A 24,134-nucleotide genomic window follows, 5' to 3' on the forward strand; every position below is an offset into this window, starting at 1 on the left:
ACTTGGATACGTCTCATGGATAATATTGTGACACATCTATAAAATGACTATATAACAATGTTTGATGACAATCAAAGTGAGCACAGCCATAATGCTCATCATGCACTATTGATTCAGAGTCTAAATTTATCTGTACTTGTTATGATGTCCCAAAAACAAAAAGCATATTCAGAGAGTGATAAACTAAAATCTATTTATCAAGAGAAGGATGGTGATACAAAATAAAGTTTAGCACATGGGTGTAGTGTAACTGAAGTGACAATCAGGGCATGGTTGAAAGAAGACAATAAACTTATAAGTTTAATACAGTTGAAAGTGCTGTAGGAATGGACAGAAAAAGAAGGAAAAGTAGAAAAAACAGTGAACTTGATGAATGACGGTTTTTAATAAAACAAAGTGAAGAAGTACCACTTCACAGCTTCCTGAAATTGTACACGAAGTAATGGTAGATGAAAATTTAAATGATCATCAAGTATATAATTGTGCTGAAACATCACTTTATTGTCCACTGCTTCCAACCAGAACTCTTAATGTGAAAAACTCAGGAAATAAGACATGTTTCAAAATAGATGAAAACAAAAATACCCTTCTTTTGACACAAATAAACATCCTTGTGTAGGCAAAAGTAGGACCCAAAGTACTGAAGCACGTAAACATGTCATCATTACAGTTGAAATACATGCATTCAAAGAATGCTTAGATGACATGTGATATACTCATAAAAAGATTTTAAGAAAAGTTTGTTCCATTAATAAAAAAGTACCTGCAATCACTTGAGTGAAGAGAAGAGCTCTAATAATCTTTGATCGCTGTTGGCCTTGTGCACATGGTGATGGGTTGCAGTCAAAAGATGTGAAAAATAAAAATTTTGTTTTCCCGAAAGAAACATCAGCATTAATTCACCCACAGAATCAGGTCATCACACAAGTATTTAATGCCAACTTCAGATGAAGAAATGGAATGTTTTTGAAATCTGTAAATCTGAAAACTACTGGGTACTCAGTAGGCTGGCATCTCAAAGCATCTGTCTAGCTGTTATTAGAAATTGCTGGAGCAAGTGTTGTGTTGAATAAAATGCAACAGATGTAGAAGGTAGTGACACAAGTTTGAACAGCAGTGACATCCAGTCTGCCCATGATATTCTGGGGTGTGACACTGATGAAGACTTGAACTGCAGGGCAGTTATCAACAACAAGAAACCAATTTTGGACATCACAGATAACACAGACATTATTGATGCTACATGAAATGAAAGTGGTGAAGTGAACAAAGATGATGATGAATAAGATGAATAAGTAGAAGAAGAAAGCATAGAAGATATTCCCATTATACAAGAAATATCGGATAATATAAAAAAAGTGGTAACATGGATGGAGAGAGAAGTGAACCCAACCAAAATTCAGTTGTTACACATGATGAACATAAAACAATACTCACAAAAGAAAATACTTGAAATTATCTATCAAATAAAATCAAACTGACTTCTTTAAAGCAGTACAAAAATGAACATGTATCAGCTTATAGACATGGTTGTAAATAGTTGTGTATTTTGTAATATATTATTTGGAACTACTGTTGCATTATTATTGGTTTTTCACTTTAGTGAAGTTTATCTGATTGCTATATTTGGTAAGTTTTTTAAATGTTTAACTTCTAATGTTCTTTAAATTTCTACTGTATGAGCAAACTGAGATTTTCTCTGAAGTATTTTGTTACATCTGGATATGAGCCTAGTGGATGATGGAAGGATCCAGTTATAATAATATGCCGACCTCCACCTCTAATACTCACTATTGTCCAAATAACATTACATGCAGGTTCAGTTGCTGTCTCAGTGGATTTAAAACTGTGGAGTACTGTAACAAATACATCACCTTTATTTGCCACTAACTTATTGTTTTGATATACACTGGGATTTATTTCAAAAAAGTTGTTGCTGCCAGTTTTGCGCTTTAGCCAATTTACCGTAATGGCTATTCTATGAGCTTTGATCTTAGAAGTTCTTTGAAAGCTAACACCTGGTTGTGAATAATTTGGCAGTTAATCACTAGGATTTTGATAGTCTCATCTGTGAGAGATATTTCTTTGGGTCTTAACACTAATTCTTTGAATGCCCCACATCATTATCTGGGCTTAATGGGATATCATCTACCTTAAAAAATCTTGTGTGCGCCCACACATAGTCATCTACCTTGGTACCCACCTCTGATGTGTAGTACAAGCCTGAGCCACTTAGGGGCACTCTACATTTCTCGAAACTATGGCACAAGTCTAGAAAGCTTGCCATTTTCTATTTGAGCCATAACAGGAGGGCCATGATCAGTTCTGGGGACAACACTGCAGACTGTGAGCTTTGTTAAGATTCTCTCAGCAGGGTTGGCCATCTCAGTCTCCTCACCAATCACTGGAATGATCCAAGAACATGGCTGCCAACTATTATGGATTGTTCATAACTGTTATGGATTTATCATTTAATTATGGAGATACAAGGAATTACTAAAAATTATGCAAATAGAAATTTTACAATTTGATGTTTTAAAATAAAACAAAAAGGATATGGTTTACATTTTGCTAATAATCATCTACTTAAATGTTTTATAGGTTATAATATCTTCCTTCCACAGTACACAGTAAGCCTGTCTATGAATGATTTCACTCCCATAGCTTGCCAAAGGTGTGTTTAAACTGAATTCAAACCATGTTCTACAACATTGTTTGTGGCTAGAACTAAATTACCAGTGCTCATAACATGTTGATAGCACGTTGGCAACCTAGAATTTGTGTTTCATGACTGTGTCAATATAGATCATCATTAAATGCTGTTAAGTAGCGGTAATGTATGTTTTTGCTCTGTTAGTGTTGTCTTTACATGTATTCGTTTACAAAACAGAATGGACAAGAAGCCAAATTTATGAACCTGTTGTCACACTCTATGAGGCAGAGGAGTGCCTCTGAAATGGTAGAAATATTAAAGAGAAGCATGACTCCCTAAAAAGAATAAAAACTCTCAATACCACAGCAACAATGACATCAGGATTTGTTGTCTGACTCTAGAAAACAGAAAGTTATGGGCTGCCACTGTACAAGAGGGTAGTAAAAAAAAAAGAGGTATGACACTTTCTATGAGGTAGAAATGAATGTATGTATGTAGGAGGCAGCAGTCGCTATTAAACATGTATATGCCAAGGGTATCATCAACTGCAAATACCCCTGTCACATTAACTGGGAGTGTGAGTGATGAGGATGAAATAGTTTTCTTTATTGAAGATGATAATTTGGATTAATTTTAATAAAAAATAAATATATGACCAACTAAATATCTCTTCTTTATTTAGGATCAGAAAATGCCTGAAATATAGCATTTAAATGCCAAAATAAAGTTTCTAATTTTTAAAATTTTGTGGAGAGATGGGAAATGGGGTGGCTGGATCACCCTCCATAACTGCAACATGATTACAGACAGCTTCTTCTCAAGACTGGCAGCTACGCAAGTATGAGCTTAGAGCTGAGAAAGTATGTGCAACACAATCTGCAGTTCTTTGCACCCTGTTTCTTCAAGGTTGCCAGAACAGTCTCTTCAACATGTTAAATAAAACTTCCAAGCATACACACCAATTGCACAAGGCGAAACTTCATATTCCTTGATGCTGTTTCTGTAAGGTGAACATTATTCTCTGTATGTTTCAACTACCAACAATTACCTGCCTCCTACCTTTTTGCATATGCTTCTCCCTGACACAGGGCACATCTGCCTTCCCAACAGGTGACATGAGTCACTGTGGCTCAGTTTCAGTTGGAGACAGCACCTTCCATGCTAGAGGACAGTATGTGAGGCACCTTTGAGAAAATGCCAAGATTATATCCTCCAAGGGGATGGCACATTGTGCCACATAACATTCTCTGCAGGCTTCTTTAGCTGCTATACCTGCCGGATTATTTTCTCTGCTGTGTGCATTGGTGTAGGGCATTGAAGGAATCAGAACACATGAGAAATTTGTTCACTCAGTGACACCTTATCCACTCCAGTGCCTTTACCATTGCATGTAGCACAGCACTAAATATTGTGAACTGTTGAGAAGTTGAAACCGAAGGATGTGGTGGGAGAAGACTACTGAGTAGTCAGGGGTTCTTCACATTTCAGTCCATGGGCAAGTACAACAATACAACTTTGGTGCTTAAAAAAACTTCAAAATTAACATTGGAGTGCATTCTGTTTTGAAAATTGTCAATTCTAAAGTAATTCTGGGTATCTTTAAAAAACCAAAGTAGATTTTTATTGCAACCTTGGCATAAATCATCAATATCTGCCACATAAATTTCTAAAAGAATGTTCCTTGTGAAAGATCTCATTGCTCTCCAATGTGTTTTAGTAGTCATTCAAAAGATGGTGAGCAACTGAGGGATATACAAGTGAATGGGTACATATATACATTTTTTGTGCTTGTCCATGAGGATTTGCTGAGTTGCTGTCAGTCGTTGAGTTGTGGCCCACAAGTCTCAACATAGGGGCTGGTTGTGAATACCTTCATGGTTCGACTGATTCCCACATGGTGGACAGCATCTAATATTTTTAAATATATTCTTCTGGCTGACTCATAAACCAGACATCCATCATTCAGCTTTAATCTTAGAAAGGTTTGATAGAATTGGACTAGACAATTTCAGTCTTCTCAATAAGCCTTGTGACTAACATACTTCAAAATTTTTAATGATCTGTGAGACTCTGATTTCAAATCCCTCAAATGTTGCAGTCATTATAATTTTTCAACAAAAATGAGAGCTACATGTAATATTATTAGTAGGAGTTGCAAATGTTATTAAATTTAAAACACAACCTTGAGGTACATTGCTCTCTTGTTGAAACTGGTTTGTTAAGATATTTCAGATTCCATAAGCACCTGCAGGGTGGGCGGGATGGGAGAGTAGGGGAGCATGCATCTGGGACTCAAACTAGTTATTCATTGCAACATTTTCATGCATTTCTTCTGTCTACAAGTACATATTTGATACATTATCATTATACTTTGTAAGGTCTTTAAAAAAAATAAAAAAATAAATGTCCATTCGTCATTAAGCATAACACCCACTACTACTTGTATGCACGTGGAAAACTTATGCTAACTGAATGTTATGTATGTGAATAATTCAAGGCAGACTGATCACAAATCTGCACAAATGTCAAATGTAAACATATGTTCACAAACAATATCTCTATCGAGGATATGATGAATGCACCAGCAGATAGTTGTATAGATCTTATCACAAAACAAATTTAAATTATTGCTTATAAACTTCAGTTGTTGACTTTTACCTGGAATGCATTATTGTTTAATTTTGATTAAAACTCTAAAATGGAGGAATATACAGCATTATCTGTAACAGTATTTTACTAACTTCTAAAGAATTTTAAGCTCATTCGTTACATTTCAAAGTTTACTTTCAAAATTGGAATGCTTATCTCTCATTATTTTGAGTTTTGCACAATGTTATGTTTCTCCTTGCAATTTTGTAAATCTTTTTGAATTTACACTTTTAATAATTGTATACAAGCAGCTTCTACCTCAAGAAATTCTGTATTTACCAGTAAGTCTGTATATGTCAGTCTGTGATATTATGAGCACTATAACTCCAATAATTACATCAGTGTTAATTATGTTTCATGTAAGCATAATGTTTTGTCTTCTTCTCAAAAAACTATTGAGACAATTATTAATGGAAAAAAGAAGGAATCCATTTTGTAAAATATTTTTATAGAAAATAATTTCTGTTCATTTGTTGTTACAGGCCTTAGCCTATCAACTAGCAGGAGCTACAGCAATCTTCATCTGGTCTGTTTGCCTTAGTTTGATAATGTTTGGCACAATGCGTTGTGTTGGCATTTTCCGGGTTAGTCTTGAAGATGAGCTGCAAGGTAATTTTATATTAATACTAGCTTTTTACCCATATCTTCATCCACATACATGTATATCACACTCTTTGCACATATAAATCCTAACAACCTGTTTCTCTTCTTCCTGCCTCCATATGACTGGTCCTGCCTGCCCACACCTCCTCCCACTTCCACCTACCTACCTCCTCACACCATCTCTCCCTTCTGCCTCATATCCTCTCCCTCTTCCTTTTCCACCTGCACATTACCCTTCCCCCTACCTTTCACCTGCCTCCTATACCTCTCCCTTCTCCCCCTTCTCTCTGTCCATAAGCTTCTCCCCCTCTCTCTGTCCATCTTCTCCCCCCCCCCCCATCCATTCCCTTCTTTGTCTTCCTCTCTCTGCCTAACTCCTCCTCTCGTATTCTCTGGCCGTCTGTTTATCCCTTCCCCTGTCCCTTTGTGCCTTTCCTTCTTCACTCACTTCTCTCTGACCATTCCCTCCCCCTACCTACCCATCGAACTGTCCATTTTTCACTCCCTTTTCTCTGTCCATCTGTTCCTTCTCTCTTTGTCCACCACCTCCTACATCTTTTTGTCCATTCCTCTGTCAATTGCCTCCTCCTCCCTGTATCTGTCCATCTCCTGCATCATCCCTTTTTGTTTCCATCCTAATGGGAGGATATAGTACTTATCCCCACAGTGCTTCTTTCCAAACAACAAGTAGTACTTGTACCAAGTTTGGCTGAAGTCGATACAGTGGTTTAGGAGGAGATGTGGCAAATTCATACCTAAGGAAATACATCCTAAGGAAATGTAATCCGAAAACAAAGGAAGTAGGTTACAGTACACTTGTACGCCCACTGCTTGAATAATGCTCTGCAATGTGGGATCTGTACAAGATAGGGTTGATAGAAGAGATAGAGAAGATCCGACGGAGAGCAGCAAGCTTTGTTACAGGATCTTTTAGTAATTGCGAAAGCATTACGGAGATGATAGATAAACTCCAGTGGAAGACTCTGCAGGAGCTCAGTAGCTCGGTACGTGCTCTTTTTGAAGTTTCGAGAACATACCTTCACCAAGGAGTCAAGCAGTATATTGCTCCCTCCTACGTATATCTCGCGAAGAGACCATGAGGATAAAATCAGAGAGATTAGAGACCACACAGAGGCATACCGACAATCCTTCTTTCCACGAACAATACGAGAATGGAATAGAAGGGAGAACCGATAGAGGTACTCAAGGTACCCTCCGCCACACACCGTCAGGTGGTTTGCAGAGTATGGATGTAGATGTAGATACATACACACTTTACACTTACACACACACACACACACACACACACACAATGCATTAGCTGAGTACCCAGCATTGCCTAGGTAATTATGTATTGCAGTCTTCTATTAGGAACAAAAAAAGATGAATTATTTCTCTCTCCTCCCTTCCATCTGCTTCATCACACCCTGTCCCTCTTCCAACTGCTGCCTTACACCATGCCTCCCTTTCACCTGTCTCTTCACAGCCTGTACCTCTGCCATCTGTCTCCTCACAAACCATCCCTTATCCATCTCTCTCATCACAATATGTCCCCCAGGCACCTGTCTCCCCCATCTCCTTCCACTTCCTGCCTTCTCACATCAGTTGCTTTTCTACCTGCCCTCCACCACCCCTCTCCATCTTTCACATGCCTCCTACACCTTCCCCTCTTCCCCCTCTGCACTATCCATCTAATTCTCCCCTATCCCTCTCTCTACATTCTCATTTCCCCCCTCTCTCTGTTAACCTACTTCTCCCCCTTCTCTCTGTCCATCTACTCCTCCCCCTTCTCTTTCCAACTCCTCTTCATCTCTTTGTCTTTCCATCTCCTCTTCCCCCTCCTCTTTTCATCTCCTCTTCCCCTCTCTATCTCTGTTTCCTCCCCGCTCTTTCTGTCCAACTCCTCCTCCCCCTTTCTCTGTCCATCTCCTCCTTCCCCTCTTTCCATCTGTCTGATTCTGTCACCTATATCTGTCCTTCTCCCCACCCCCTCCCCTCTCTCTCTGTCCATCTCCTCCCACCACACCTGTCCATTTCCTTCCCCCTCTCCTTTCTGTCCATCTTCTCCTTACCCCTCAATCCGTCCATCTTATTCTCCTACTTCTTCTGTCCTCCTCCCCTTTCTCTTTGTCCATCTCTTCCCCATTCTCTCTGTCCCTCTTCTAACCCCTTTCTCAGCCATCTGCACATATACTGCCTGTAATGCTTTTGGATGCTACCTGCAAAACACTCTGGCCCTGGAGGCCGCCATGATGTCAAATGTTACCAACCCATTTCACTCACACTCCCGCCCCTATAGGAAGTAGATGGTTCTTACCCCCACAGTACTTCTTTCCAGAGGATAAATGGTATGCATACCAAGTTCGAGTGAAATCGATCGAAAAACACACACACAAATGTGTCAAATCTATTTATGAGTTAATTTTCTTAGAAGTTAAGGAGAGACAATGGCAGTCTTGCACTGACATCTTTGTAAATCCATATCTCTGTCAACTTTTATTCAATCTCACTGAAATTTTGCCCACTTATGTATAGAGAACCAACATGCTATAAATAATTTTTAGAGAATTGTTAATAAAATTTTAATGCTATGAGAGAATTTTGAATTGTTAGTTACATTATCATTTTAAGGTACACTTTTTCATTATTTTCAGGCAAATTTGGCAAATTTTTTCTATGGTAAAGTAATCTATGCTAAAAATGTTCAATTAAGTGCAGTAACCTTTTGGTAAATTATTTCTATTTTTCTGTGATTTTTTAATTTGAACATCTTTTACGTAGAAATTTTCCATATATTAACAACCATAAAACTGTTTATAAAGTCTATATTAAAATTTTGTTCCACTTAAATAGTGCTTCCAAATAAAATAATGTGTGCACCAAATTTCACTGAAATCCTTCCAGTGGTTTCTGAAAGGAGAAAATCTTAAGTTCCAGAAAAATTGTTTTCAAGTTTGGATGAAATGTTTAAAAAAATTTTTAATCCTTTCTTAGCTAAAACTGTCCATATCCACATTTCAGTTCTTCCTCATCATACTCTGCAGGTATTTTAGCTCCTCTGCTCCTTTACCTAGCAATTTTTTCTATATTTTTTACTGAAGTCTCTGCCTTCATGATTCGTTGCTTATCGATGATCTGCAGTATCTGCTCAGTGAAGACTCTAGGTGTAAAGCCCAACTTACTGAGGATGTAAAGGCTTGCCACATTTCTGTCATTAAACACTGCTGCAGCTTCCAGAGCAGAAATCTTCACTACCAAATTGGAAACAAACACAATCTTTGGACATCTCTTCCAAATAAGAGCACTGAAATTTTCATTTGGGTTAAGTGTTTTGCTATGCAGACATTTTTCTAGCAGTTCTGGTGAAGCCAGTGCTCAAAAAGTTGGTTTAATTGCCATTGCAACTATTTTGGTTGGCAGGAGAGCCAACGCCGTGTTACTAGCAGGAGGCCGAAAGGCACGCATTTTAGCTCACACAGGCTGGCGTGAGGTCTGGAACAGGACAAGGAAATTAGAATTTAGAAAAAAGGGCGTAGCTGGTGGAATACTTAACTTTAATCCATTAATGAAGAATGTCGGTCTTGACGGTACATGAATCAATATCAATAGAAACTGATAATGGCCCTTGCTAGGTCGTAGCAATTGACATAGCTGAAGGCTATGCTAAACTATCGTCTCGGCAAATGAGAGCGTATTTTGTCAGTGAACCATCGCTAGCAAAGTCGGTTGTACAACTGGGCGAGTGCTAGGAAGTCTCTCTAGACCTGCCGTGTGGCAGCACTCGGTCTGCAATCACTGATAGTGGCGACACGTGGGTCCGACATATACTAACGGACCGCAGCCGATTTAAAGGCTACCATCTAGCAAGTGTGGTGTCTGGTGGTGACACGACATTCCTCCCCCGCAAATCGGCATACGGTTGTGGCATAAGGCTTCCGCCCGCCGTAGGGAGGACCCCATGTTGACATAAGCGACGAGGTGGGGAGCCTAACAACAGGCGAGGCTGTGCCACCCACACCCTGCCATTTGGACCGCGGGGAGCTAGGAAACGCCTGAAAACCTGCTCCAGGGTGCACGCCAACATGCGGTGTATGCACCCACAGAGAGACAGGAGGGGCCGAAGGGTCGACCTCCATCGAGCCGGGGCACCCGACGGGCGAAGACGACATATGGTCCGGAGCGGGCAAGAGTTCCATGTCGGAGGACCACTGGTCCGGGGAAGCGATCGGCGGTGCATGACCCAGGGAGGTGCCCGGCGGCTGCAGCGAAGCATCCACTGCGGGCGTCGCCAGCGGAAGAACAGGCGGCAGCGGTGGTGGTGGCGGCGCGCCGCCATGGGGCAAAATGGAAGGCAGCCTCGGTAACACCTGGGGCTGAGGCGAGCCAGTAGATGGGTCCCCAGGGCGCTGACCGGACGGCACCGTCGCTGGAAGCAGACGGCGAGTGCCAGATCCCATGCGATGACAGAGGCGCAGTTGGTTGAGATGCCAGCGCACCTCACCAGAGGCCCCCAAAACCAGATACACAGCATGTCCGAGGCAGCGAAGAATGCGCCCTTCGAGCCAACGCCGTGAACCTCGGTAGTGACGATAGTAGACAATGTCGCCTGGAGCAAAAGCAGGTGTCCGCCACTGCACAGGAACCTGATGCGGCGGATGTAGCAAAGACATCAAGGGTCAATGAGGGTCACCGTGGAGCAACTCAGCCGGCGAGCGACCATCTCAGGGCTGAGAGCGATACGAGGACAAAAAGAGCAATAACGCGTCCTCCCGAGAATGCGACTCTTTTAACTTCAACATCTGTGACTTGAAAGTCCTGACCAATCGTTCAGCGGCACCGTTAGACTGTGGCGAAAATGGCGCGAACGTCAGATGTTGAATACCATTGGCCTTGCAGAATGACTGAAATTCTGCGGACATGAATTGTGGGCCATTGTCGGAAACAATAGTCTGTGGAAGACCTTCAATGCAAAAGATAGCAGATAACGATTGGATGGTGGCAGATGATGTCGTGGAAGAAATCCGGCAACAAAAGGAAAATTACTGAATTAATTTACCACAACCAACCATCGAGCATTCCAGAATGGACCAGCAAAATCGATGTGTACGCGTTGCCAAGGGGAAGTGGCGTTTGGCCATGCAAAGAATTTCCACGGTGGGGCTGACTGTTGTTCGGCACATGCCATGCAAGAAGAGCACATATTCGTAATCGCGGCATCGATTCCGAACCAAGTACAGTGCTGACAAGCAAGTTGTTTCGTTCTCACTATACCCCAATGTCCTTGGTGGAGAAGCTGTAAGACAGAGGACTGTAATGAACGTGGGACCACGACCCTGGACTGATCATTATCAGAACGCAACAGCAAAACACCACATCGAACAAAAAGTCTCTCCTTGTGAGCAAAAAATCTGCGAACCAAGGGGTCCCCGATCCATGACTTTGACAAGGGCCATTGCATAGCAACAAAATGCAGAATGGTAGCAAGGACAGGGTCGGCAGCTGTGGCAGTAGCTACACGACGAAAATCAATCGGAAACGATTCGACCATGTCATCGGTTTCCGTATCAATGAACATGCAAGCAAGTTCGGAGGAATCGAATGCTCTATACTCAGCAACAGGCAAACGGGACAACGCATCGGCGTTTCCGTGCTTAGCAGTGGACCGATACAAGATATCGTAGTGGTACTGCGAGAGGAAAATAGACCAGTGCATGAAATTCTGCGCTGTACGTGGAGGTACAGGCTTGTTCAGATGAAAAAGCGATGTCCATGGTTTGTGGTCTGTGATGATGGTAAAGTGACGACCATACAAGAAATCATGAAACTTTGTAACACCAAATACGAGAGCCAATGCTTCTTTCTCGATCTGTGAATAATTTCTTTGCGCAGACGAGAGCAATTTGGATGCAAAGGCAATAGGGCGATCGTGCGATCCATCTTTGTGCGCAAGCACAGCACCGATCCCGAAATCTGATGTATCCACCATCAACAAAAGGGGCTTCTTGGGATCGAATGGCGTAAGGCAAGTATTGGAAAGCAACACCGATTTCAACTGGCGAAAGGCGCGTTCGCATTCCGTCGCCCAGACAAACGGAACACCTTTACGGCGTAAGCGATGAAGCGGAGCTGAAATGGAAGAGGCGTGTGGTATAGCGAGCAAAAAACACAAATTTGTCCTTCCACAAGCGAAGACCATTTTGTCGCAAGACCTGAAATAATGTTCTGAGATTGGCCAAATGTTCTTCTTCCGTCTTTCCAGAGATCACAATATCGTCCAGATAAGTGGCTGCAGTAGGGACCGACGCACAAACAGTTGGTAGATATTGCTGAAACAATGCAGGGGCGGATGCACACCCGAATGGCAGTCGTTTGAATCGATACAAACCAAGATGCGTGTTAACCACCAAAACGCGCTGGGAGTCTTCGTCCACCGGTATTTGCAAGTACGCATCTGCTAGGTCCAACTTCGAAAAATATTTACCCGGGCACAGTTTGTCAAAAAGATCTTCCGGGCAGGGTAAAGGAAAAGTTGCAATCACTAGTTGTGGATTCACCATTGCCTTGAAGTCCACACAAAGTCTCAATTTTCCAGAAGGTTTTGGCAAAATTACAAAGGATGATGCCCAGAGAGAAGCCTGCACACGTTCAATTACACATTGTGATTCCAAATTGTGTAATGTTTTTGCGACCTCATCACGCAATGAGTGGGGAACATTGCGCGCTCTGAAAAATTTCGGTTGCGCGTTTACTTTCAGTTCCAAATGTGCTTTATAGTTCTTAGTGTAACCAAGGCCCGATGCAAAAATGTCTGCAAATTCTTCACATAGACGAGAAACACTGTCTGAAGGCACAGTCTGGTTCACTGATAGGACCTGATTTACGATAGACAAGTTAAACAACTGAAATAAATCGAAACCAAACAAGTTCACCGCAGAAGAAGAAAGAAGGACGTAAAATGACACAAGTTTTGTTTGTCCTTTGTATGTTGCAAGAAGGCTGCTCTGTCCTAATACAGGGATATCTTCCCCTGAATAGCTTGTTAACATTTGCGGCACGCAACGGACGTGTGCCCCACTGTTTGTACGTGTCTTGATTGATCAGTGAAACTGCAGCTCCGGTATCGAGCTGGAATGGTATCACTTTGCCGCTAATGTCCAAGTCAACAAAAAGTTTATTGTCCTGTTGACGACAAGAGCGACTGTCTCACGCAACGTGAACTGACACTGGTACAAAATTGCTTGCGACTTGACGGGATTCCCGGCGATGTCGACGCACACTATTTGTGGGACGAACACAGTCACTGTTAGAGAGAGTGGCACTGAGCGGAGTGGAATGAACTACATGAATTTCCATGAGTGAAGTTTCATGAGCCTGAGTATCCTTGGTTCGAATTAGTTGTGAAGCAAAGGGCCTGGAATGGTTGTGAGTGTCTGATCTGAGCTTTTTCTGCCAAACACTCTGAACACGTCCTTTTTTATTATAGAAAAAGCAAATAGCCTGGCGTGACAGGCAATTCTCACGCGAATGTCTAGTAGCACACCGCGGGCATGATTTTAGCACTGCATTTGCTTGCCTACGCAACACACGTGGCTGAGAGCCTGGCGGCAGTGGCGCAGCCAGGCGCAAGGGCTGTTTACTGCTCCGTGCAGCTCGCCCGGCGGGCCGGTTAACCTGACACATGGCTGGTGAAGTTTCAAATTATTCCTGAGCAAAGTCAAGTGTGTCCTGCCAATCCAATATGTCCATCACTTGTGGAAGGGAGGGATTGACTAGTTTCAAAATCTGTTCCCTTATACAAACATCAGAAACGTTCTGTGCAATTGCATCACGTACCATAGTATCTGAATAAGGGAGTCCACATTGACACTCAAAAGCACAATCCCTAGTAAGACCTTGCAAGGTTGCAACCCAGTCCCGATTAGTCTGACCTGCCGTACGTTTTTTACGAAAGAAGGTATATCTTTTCGCAACTACATTGACTGATTCTTTGAAATATGCATCTAATGCAGACAAAACTTCGTTGTAGGACAGAGTTGCTAAGTCGCGGTGGGGAAATAATTTGACTATCACACAGTACATGGTCACCCCTACTGAGGACAACAAAAAAGGCTGCCGCTCGTTACCTTGAATTCTGTAGGTGGTGAGATGGAATCCAAATTGCCGTGACCACTCCGTCCAGCTTTCCAGTGCAGCATCAAATGTCAAAAAGTTGGTGCAACAGTGTGTTGTGGCTGCATTAGCGGTGGAGCGGCGGCTGCCGCATCGTTTTGCATTGCCCATTGACCCTGGACAAGCTGTCCTAGGGCATCCAGTAAGGCCTGCGTCTGCTGATTCTGTAAGCGATAAAATTCGGACAGTACATCTGGAGATTGTGGCGAAGCCATTACACAACAGGGCAATATCAATAAGAACGCGGTTTTGCCTCGTCGCCAATTTTTTGGGTTGGCAGGAGAGCCAACACGGTGTTACTAGAAGGAGGCCGAAAGGCACGCGTTTTAGCTCACACAGGCTGGCATGAGGTCTGGAACAGGACAAGGAAATTAGAATTTAGAAAAAAGGACGTAGCTGGTGGAACACTTAACTTTAATCCATTAATGAAGAATGTCGGTCTTGACAGTACATGAATCAATATCAATAGTAACTGATAATGGCACCTTGCTAGGTCGTAGCAATTGTCGTAGCTGAAGGCTATGCTAAACTATTGTCTCAGCAAATGAGAGCATATTTTGTCAGTGAACCATCACTAGCAAAGTCGGTTGTACAACTGGGCGAGTGCTAGGAAGTCTCTCTAGACCTGCCGTGTGGCGGCGTTCGGTCTGCAATCACTGATAGTGGCAACATGTGGGTCCGACGTATACTAACGGACCGCGGCCGATTTAAAGGCTACCACCTAGCAAGTGTGGTGTCTGGCGGTGACACCACAGCAACCTCGTAAGGAACACTATTTTTATAGTTATAAGATTCCCCACTTTCCTTGCTGTTCAGAAATTTGCACCATTCATTAGAATATTGGCAATGTTGAGGTGTAGCATCTGTCAACAAGTAATGAAACCAAATGGCCTGTACTGCCTTCCTCATACTATCCAAATCTGTGAGGTTACTTCTAATTGTAGCACCATAATAGACTTGCGGACTGTCAATTCTCTTCTGTGTTAGGCTGTTTTTACCTCCCAGTGGCTTCCCATCATCTAGTAGCTTGTCTTTATTGTCTGCAAAAAGTCTTCCGAGTCATCCGTGCATCCTCTTCTGAATATGGTCTGAGGACTCCAGTTTTTCAATAGTGCAGTCTTTTCCATAGGGCTGACTTACAACTACATTCTTGAAAGCACTAGAGTCTCCATCTCCTAAATACTGTGTGTATCTTACCACACACTTTCGCAAAGACCTGTGAAAAATGAGGATCTTCCATCCCACCATTGGAGACTGGAGCCTACATAATTCCTGCTACAAACAGCTTTGTGTGTTTCTTGCCATTCTCTTTCTTTACCTGCATCATTATATTTCTTGTGCAAGGAACATGTAGAACATTATTTAGACATCACCTTTAAGTCTACTACTTTTCCAGTGTCGTCACTAATAATTGAAATTCCATGCAGTGAAATATGCCCCTCTTCATCTAGGAACTGTCACAGGAATCTGCTTTATCTTTGATATTAGTTGCATCACAATTTTCTTGACTTGCCCCTGGAGTGCCATGTTCATGCTCTTTTCACTTACTTCTGCAACTGCATTGAAGAGAGTAGTGTTCATTTGCAGGAAATTTTTGTGGAGAACCAGGCATGCTCATTTACCATATAAAAGGTTCGCACCATGTCTTCCAATCGCTATACATCTTAATTTGTAAGCAAATCTCACTTTGGCTTCATACTTTCTATTACTGGCCTTTGATGTCTTGAATGGTGTGTCAGCATCAAAGTTTTGACATAAAATGTACAATGTGCAAACCAGATCTTCTCTCTTTTCATCATCCATCAAATACAGATTTCCTCCAAAGAAAGGGCACTTGCAGGCTTTTCTAAGTGCCTTTGCCACCAATTCCAGATCCAAAATTCTGATATCTGTATTTCTGTCATGATTTGTTTCTTCTGACATGATACCTTTCCCAATTCTTAGTTTAGATGCACTTGGAGACAAGCTAATGTTTGCATCTGCAGGCCCAAGCCTAACTTCAACATCAGTTTTTCGCTGTATATTGAAAAATGGGACTTACTATATTTTTAAATACTCTACCAGGTCTAGGCATTGATCCAACTTCACACATATTCCACTATACAGCACAAAACTTGTTTCCAAAGTTCCTCAGCCTTCTATACCACACTGCTTGGACCACGAAATGGCTACACAGCCTTCTTTACAACCCTGCTGTGTTGTATACAAAAAATGACAGCCTTTTAAAGCCATATTTTCCAGGTTCACAGTCAAAATTGAGCAAGAAAATTTTTCCTCCACAGAGTACCTTGAAAAGTGGGCATGGCGCATTACACTGCTTACAGTTGTAATATTTTTATACCATTTGCAGTTTGAATTGCTAAGAAAGATTTGGTATAGTAATGTCAATTATATTTACTTTCAAATAAGCAAATAAAAAATGTGATTTTTTTCATGGTTTTTGCCACTGTATCCCCTTAAAAAAGAAGTGTGGTGTGTGAGGTCTCTTGAATGTCTGTACATGGATTCTTATTGTTGCAGTATGTGCGTCTTTCCTACATCTTCCTCATCACCACTGCTGTTGACAATTAATTCACACACATTCACACTTCATGACATGCCCTGTGTATTTATCTGCTATTTATTTCGCTTTTTCATCTTTCATTTAAGTTTTGCAGGTTCTCACATCTTTTATTTCCTTAGTTGCATCTTCACTAATTGCTTCTTCTTTTGGGTCTGTGCTTCCCTCAGTTCTGATTTGTTAACCATTATGCCTGCAATTTCTGATGTTTCACGATACAAATCTCCTCTGTTAGTATCACCTCATTCTTGAGTTTTTTCTCATCTTGATCAGGAGTCCCAGATGATTTCTGTAATTTATTACTGACACTTCTTATTCCATTCAAACCATTCCTCTCTTTTGCCAGATGAAGAAACCTCTGGTTCTCAATGGTACCATTTCTCATGAATGTGTGTTGTTGCCTGTACTGTGGGTGTTTGACAGTTTTTTCCATATATATTTCAGTATAACATTTTCCATTAATCTCTATTACTAATTAAGATTCCAGCTCAATAGTATTCTTTATTTCACAAGTACATTGAACATGAGGTATGTTTATCAATTTTAAACAGTTTTTTGCTAGTGGTTTAGTTTGAACCACAGACATTGAACTCAGAATAAATTGGCTCTTTATTTCACTTACCATTACAGTTGATCAGTTCTTCCAGAATGAGATTTTCACTCTGCAGCGGAGTGTGCGCTGATATGAAACTTCCTCGCAGATTAAAACTGTGTGCCGGACCGAGACTCGAACTCGGGACCTTTGCCTTGGAAGGTAGGAGACGAGGTACTGGCAGAAGTGAAGTTGTGAGGACGGGGCATGAGGCGTGCTTGGGTAGCTCAGTTGGTAGAGCACTTGCCCGCAAAAGGCAAAGGTCCAGCACACAGTTTTAATCTGCCAGGAAGTTTCTTGATCAATTCTTTATTGCAGTGAAAAAATTTTGCACAAAAACTGAGAGTGAAAATACCTAAGTGCAAACATAAACTCATATAATAACTAGGGAGTGATGAAAGATAGCTAAAATTCAAGAGAATAAATGAGAATAAGTATCCCATGAAGTGGAATAGTTGAAATTAAAGCAGAGTGTGACGTGGAAATTCCTCAAGACAAAGATAAACAACAAGGAGTAGTTCAGCACAAGAAGAGCATTAAACTTAAACTCATTACATGAGAACATCAAGTTTATAATGGAGACTGAGAAAGTTGGGACCTCACTCTTTATAAACGTGTTAGTACACTGTAAGAATGATGAGTCATTGGGACATTCTGTGTACAGAAAACCCATGCACACTTATCTATATCTCCAGGCATCTAGCTGCTATCACTCCCAACAAACCGCTGGTGTTCTTAGTGCCTTAATACATTGGGTGCAAGTAATATCAGATGATGAAGACCTTCACACAGAATTGGACATTGGAGTATGTTTTTAAAGAGAAGGCTAAACTTCATGCCAAATAAGGAAGGCCATGCACAGCTATAATAACAATAAGCAATGCACCAATGACACTGATGACAACTATAAATCAACTGCATACCTTCCATATGCAGGGACGTGTCTTCTAAAATAGGCAAATTACTTAGGAAAAATAAAATCAAGATTATCTTCTGTCTGTCAGCAAAGAGCTTGGTCCTGTTTGGATCCATTAAAGATGACTTACTACTGGAAAAAGCATGCATTTACAAAATTCCCTGTGAGTGTGGTGCTGCATATATAGGGCAGAAGACATGAAGTGTCTAGGAGCATTGTACACAACATGAAAGATACACCCACTTTCAGCAACAGTTAATATCAGCAGTAGCGAACACTATAATTTCATGGGACACTCAATGGAATGTAATAGAACAAAAAATACATCTAGTTTCCAGTTTTTGGGATTCAGTAACGAAAGAATCGATGGAAATAGAACAAATCTTATAAATCACAACAGCTTTCATCTGGACAAAAATTGGAAACCCAAAATTAAAATTACCCAGTCACTTTAGAATCGATGGGGTCATTTGATAATCAATGATTAGATCATCTCTCACTTCCACCACCAAGGGCAGCACAAACAACTCAGCCGTCCTGCACATGTCATCACCAGATGTGCACACTAAAAGTTGCCAGCACATTTTGCATGAATGAGATTCAGCATAAATACCATAACTGCACCTGGGCTCTTCAGTAGTTGTCTACTCAACTGAAGATGGTTGGACATCTTTGGGCCAAAATATCAACGGGATAGGGTCCAGCTGCACACAGAAAATTATTAGAAGTCCTTAACATTATCAATATTCTACACTCATTCCAACACTCCTCCTTACATTTATATCACAATCAAATTATATTAAGAAAGCTTAATAATGAAATTAAACATTCCTCAAAATTTTCCAAATTTATCTTAGCCAAGGATTTGATAAAAGTGTCAGTTACATTTTTTCCTGGACATACTTTACAAAAGTCTGTAATTCCATTCATATGACATTCATTGACAAAATGGTAGTGTACTTCAGTCCACTTCAAATTTTTAGTAAAGGTACCTTACCTGACAATATTGACTGCCCCAGAGTTGTCTTAATACACTTTAAAAGGCTCATCAGACTTTGCATCAAAAATATGTAAAATATCTAGAATTAACTTAGTTTCAATGGCAGCAACTAACAATGCTGCATACTCAGCACAGGCAGAATATTTTGTAACTCTTCCTTGTTTCTTAGATTTCTAAAATATTATGTTTCCAAACAATCTACTTATATAACCTGATGTAGACATGGTTTACACAATCACATGCCGAATCCACAGCTGCAAAACAATCTACAAATCAATATTGTCAGTACCTCCATACGTTGTCTTCAAAGCTTTTGTTAGATGCAAATATTTCAGTACTTGGAAAGCATGCTTAAAGTCAAGGTCACTGTAACAATTTTTTAATCTACTCAAATAGTTTACACTATGACTTATATCTGACCATATTGTCAAGCTAATGTATAAGAAAAAAAACCTATCCTGTTTTGGTACCTAATATGATGACTTGCAATTTAAAATTAACTTTCACTGGTGTTACTGTCAATGTTCAGTTTGCTATTTCTTAGCTAGAGTCTTTGTATACTTGTAATATGTATGACAGCAAAATTTTTAGTGTTGAAGAAATATCACCAATGATTACTTTTGTGAAAACCCCAGACAACTAATTTTGTTTTACATGTGTTGTCTGAGTTTCTTGTGAAAATCCACATTCACTGGTTTAATTATTAGTATCCTACTCTTATTTTTATTTAAACTCTCAATTTTCTTATCCACTGCTTGTTTTCAAAATTCTGACTCATGTTATGTCATTTATATAAACTACTGCAGTGTTGATAGTCCACAATACTTTGAAAGGCAATGAATAGTAATAACATTAAAACTATCAGGCATTTTATGGTCTCTAGTTGATTTTCTCAACTCACATTCTTGATTATTCTTATGATTACTTGGAGCAGTTCCTTTAATGCCTGTGTCTTCCATTTGTTCATTTGCAGATTCGTTTTCTATGCTTTTATATTCAGAAGCACTAAAAGTTCACACCCTGAACAAGAGTTCTTTAGATCAATACACCTGACATCCTCTTCCACAATGTCATCAGATCTGGCAATGATAATTTTATTGTTAATCAAAACAATCTCACTTTTGATTCCTCGGTTGTTCTGGTACATGCACAAAACACCCACTTACATGCAATTTTAAATGTTCAACATCAGGTTTCTTCCTAAACAATATTCCTTAAAGAGAATTCCTTTCAATAGTATTAGCTAAAATTCTGTTTTTAAGGTATGCAGCTGCACAAACAACTTGGGGCCAAAATCTCCTGTCTATTCTCCCTTCAGCTAACAGGCATCATGACATAGCCACATTTTATCTGTTGTATCTTTCAGCCACACCACTTAATTCTTGCACATAGGAAGGACATATATTTGAAATGATTCCCTTCTGTTTTATAAATTTATAAACAATTTAATTTAAATATTTTTTTCTTTTTATCACAGCTTAATAGTTTTACCAGTTAAAATTTCAGTTTCATGAACAAATTCCACGAAACAATCATAAAATGGGTTTTTAGATTTTATAGTGTAGACTCCAGTGCTTTACTGTAATCATCAATAAAATATTAAAATATGTCCCCATACAAACAGTGAGTTGAGTGAGGCCAATTTAAATCAGTATGAACAATCTCTAATGTTTCCTTTGCTTTGTTTCTGTTGATTTCAAAAGGCAAACAGCACATTTTATTTCAACACAAATTCTGATACAAAATTTGTTGGTAATTCATCTCCTAACATGTTTGCAGATGAATCTCTCTTTCTTGTAAGTTCTACCTGTCGTTTCTATCACTTTTGCGCCTGCTAATTTTAATTTGTTTATTTTCTTTTTTCCAAAAATACTGAAGAATGATGCCATTTCACTGTAGTCTTTCAACCTCATGTTGTGCAACTTCTTTCCACAAACATTTTGCAGCGTTCTTGATTCCTTGGTGTATAATTTATCAAACTTTTTCACTGTCTCACAGTTTTCTTATCTCTCACAAATTCCAGTAGTTTGTACAAAATCACTCTATATACGTAGTTCATTGTTGTCAGGTTTTGTTTGTCCCAGGTATCTGCATCATCCAAATTCATGTTTTCTCTTGAAGGCACTGTACAGGGTTATTACAAATGATTGAAGCGATTTCACAGCTCTACAACAACTTTATTATTTGAGATATTTTCACAATGCTTTGCACACACATACAAAAACCCAAAAAGTTTTTTTAGGCATTCACAAATGTTCGATATGTGCCCCTTTAGTGATTCGGCAGACATCAAGCCGATAATCAAGTTCCTCCCACACTCGGCGCAGCATTTCCCCATCAATGAGTTCGAAACGGTAAGGCTTCTGCTTTAGCCTTTTCCGTAAGATTTTCCAAACCGTCGGCTGTGGTACGCTTAGCTCCCTGCTTGCTTTATTCGTCGACTTCCGTGGGCTACACGTGAAACTTGCCCGCACGCGTTCAACCGTTTCTTCGCTCACTGCAGGCCGACCCGTTGATTTCCCCTTACAGAGGCATCCAGAAGCTTTAAACTGCACATACCATCGCCGAATGGAGTTAGCAGTTGGTGGATCTTTGTTGAACTTCGTACTGAGGTGTTGTTGCACTGTTATGACTGACTGAAGTGAGTGCATTTCAAGCACGACATACACTTTCTCGTCTCCTGTCGCCATTTTGTCTCACTGCACTCTCGAGCGTTCTGGCGACAGAAACCTGAAGTGCAGCTTCAGCCGAACAAAACTTTATGAGTTTTTCTACGTATCTGAAGTGTGTCGTGACCATATGTCAGTGAATGGAGCTACAGTGAATTTATGAAATCACTTCAATCATTTGTAATAGCCCTGTATAATATTTCTTCATTTTCAGATGCATTTCCATTCACATTCTTCAGTTCCTGTAGTCATCTCCATCAAACACTGGTGTCTTACGTCAGATCATGTCCAGTTCCACAAATCACTACTTAATGCAATAACAGGCTTCTTTTCACTTAACACTGCAGACTGTCACCATGTTAAGACTATTTATTAACAAAAAGGTAAATACATTAATCTTTGTACAGGAACAAGGAATGAAAGCAACTGACTCTGTTTGCAGTCCATACATATAGTCTCAACGAGCAGCACAAAAATGTGTAAATTCAGAACACTCATTATTAAAAATGTTGTTGATATTGTCAATACAAATGTACTTCATTCCAACATTGATCCTTCAGATCAAGAGTGCACACAGATACAGCAAAATTCTCAGCCTTATTTATGTGTCTATTGTTAACCCAGTGCTTCCACTATTTGGTGAATTGTTATCTTTAATCCTAAATTATTTTACATTTCATGAAGAAGGAAGTAATTAAAACAGGATAGGTGGGAAGTAATTAAAACAGGATAGGACACCATTGGTGAACTGAAATCAGAAACATTGTAGTCAGCAGTGTACACTGTTTAGTGATAAGATTAACATGATGGTTGGTTTGTGGAATTAAAGGGACCAGACTGCTACGGTCATTGGTCTTAATTAACATGAAATGTAAACAGGCTTAATCAGAATGGATGGGATGAACATACAAGGTGCTACCCAAATATTTGAGAATTTCGTTGTAAAAATCAGAAAACTATATTTACACCTAATGTCCTCCATTACCTTCAAAGTAGATCCCTTGGGTATGTGTGCAATGATCCCAGCGTTGTTCCCATTTTTGGAAGCAGTCATGGAAGACTGCATGGTGAAGACTGTTCAGGACCCACTGGGATTCCACTTTGATGTCTTCAATTTAGTCAAAAGGTTACCCTTTTTATGCGATTTTCATCTTCAGGAACAGGTAGAGGTTGCACAGGTCTAGCTTTGGCAAGAAAGGAGGGTTGGGAGTCCATTTCCATGTTGTTTTAGGCCAGGAATTCCTTCCCAATGAGCAAGGTGCATGCAAGTGCATTGTCATGGTGTACCAACGAGTCTTTCTTTTTCCACAGCTCTCGCCATTTGCACCAAATATTTTCCCTCAAAACCTCACGGTACAACTGCCTGTTGAAAAACTGACCGGGTGGAACAAACTCCTTGTGCATTATTTCCCGAATGTCGAAAAAATGATCAGCATTGACTTCATGTTGCTGTGAACTAGTCAAGAGTCTTGGAGATGTTGGGGTTTTCTATTGTGATGACTGCTGCCTCGTTTCAAGGTCATAACTGTAGAGCCAATATTCATCACCTGTTATGACTCTGGATAATAATTTTGAACACTCTCAAACTCTTTGTGGCAGCTCAGCGCACATCTGAATCCTGATGTTTCATTGATCAATGCTGGGAAGACGAGGGACAAACTTCACTGCAATTCATCTCATGTTCAGTTCATTGGCTAGAATTCATTGACATGTATCATACGACAGCCCAAGTCTGTTACAAACATTGTGAATTGTCTGCCTTCAGTATTCATGAATCACGTTACATAATTTCATGATCATTTCCTGTGTTGAGCATGCTGATGGTTGACCAGAATATTTGTCATGTTCCGTAGATTCTTGACCTCCCTTGAAGTGCTTTAATCACTAAAATTTTCTTACTTGACTCAGTGTGCTCTCACCAAATGCCTCTTTCAGCATGTGGTAGGTTTCAGCTGCAGTTTTCTTCAACTTGAAACAAAATTTGATGCAAATCTGTTGCTCCTTCATGTTTTCCATTTCACAATTCACAGAAGCACTGAAACACATGCTGACAAGCACCACTGCAACTCAAAATTGCATGTGCCAAAGATGATACAACTTCATGCCTCAGTAGCTGAGATGAGTACCTCAAGACATCTAGTGGCAGAATGTTGTAATGTTACTGGTTTGACCAATACAATGAAATTCTGAAGTATTTTGGGCAGAACCTCATGTAAAGATAATGAGAAAGAGATGACCATATGGAAAAGTTATGCAGCATATGGGACGTAGAAACAAAACCTCAGAGCAATAGAAAGTGAAATTCTTTACATGTAAGGTACCG

The 24,134-nt window shown here is 40.3% G+C and overlaps 2 protein-coding genes across 3 annotated transcripts in view; one reads left to right on the top strand and one right to left on the bottom strand.

The window, feature by feature from the left end:
• LOC126464895 (putative ammonium transporter 1) overlaps positions 1–24,134 on the top strand; it is a 394,112-nt gene that overhangs the window by 336,780 nt on the left and 33,198 nt on the right. Inside the window, exon 9 of the mRNA XM_050096267.1 lies at positions 5,785–5,911. Coding sequence (XP_049952224.1) covers positions 5,785–5,911 — 127 coding nt within the window. The remainder of the gene's footprint in view (positions 1–5,784; positions 5,912–24,134) is intronic.
• Positions 5,771–16,315, bottom strand: LOC126464968 (uncharacterized). Of its 2 annotated transcripts, none has more exons than XR_007585968.1 (2): positions 14,029–16,315; positions 5,771–5,904 (listed from the first exon to the last, which is right to left on the bottom strand). XR_007585968.1 is itself a non-coding variant. In XM_050096272.1 (2 exons), exons 1-2 carry the CDS (start codon positions 14,183–14,185, stop codon positions 9,766–9,768), a joined length of 723 nt encoding a protein of 240 aa, XP_049952229.1. In that variant the 5' UTR covers positions 14,186–16,315; the 3' UTR covers positions 8,659–9,765. The 2 variants fall into 2 exon arrangements, 1 of the variants encoding a protein (XP_049952229.1); XM_050096272.1 differs by lacking the exon at positions 5,771–5,904 and adding an exon at positions 8,659–10,331.

The sequence above is a fragment of the Schistocerca serialis genome, chromosome 1 (assembly GCF_023864345.2).
Source record: "Schistocerca serialis cubense isolate TAMUIC-IGC-003099 chromosome 1, iqSchSeri2.2, whole genome shotgun sequence".
Taxonomy (NCBI): domain Eukaryota; kingdom Metazoa; phylum Arthropoda; class Insecta; order Orthoptera; family Acrididae; genus Schistocerca; species Schistocerca serialis.

What these genes read in the sequence shown, in the direction of transcription:
- LOC126464968 (XM_050096272.1), bottom strand. Translation starts at nt 14,185, where the DNA reads ATGGGCAATGCAAAACGATGCGGCAGCCGCCGCTCCACCGCTAATGCA. An exon ending in CACCACCTACAGAATTCAAG is followed by an intron (nt 10,332 to 14,028) that starts GTAACGAGCGGC and finishes GTCTGCTTCCAG; the next exon opens with CGACGGTGCCGTCCGGTCAG.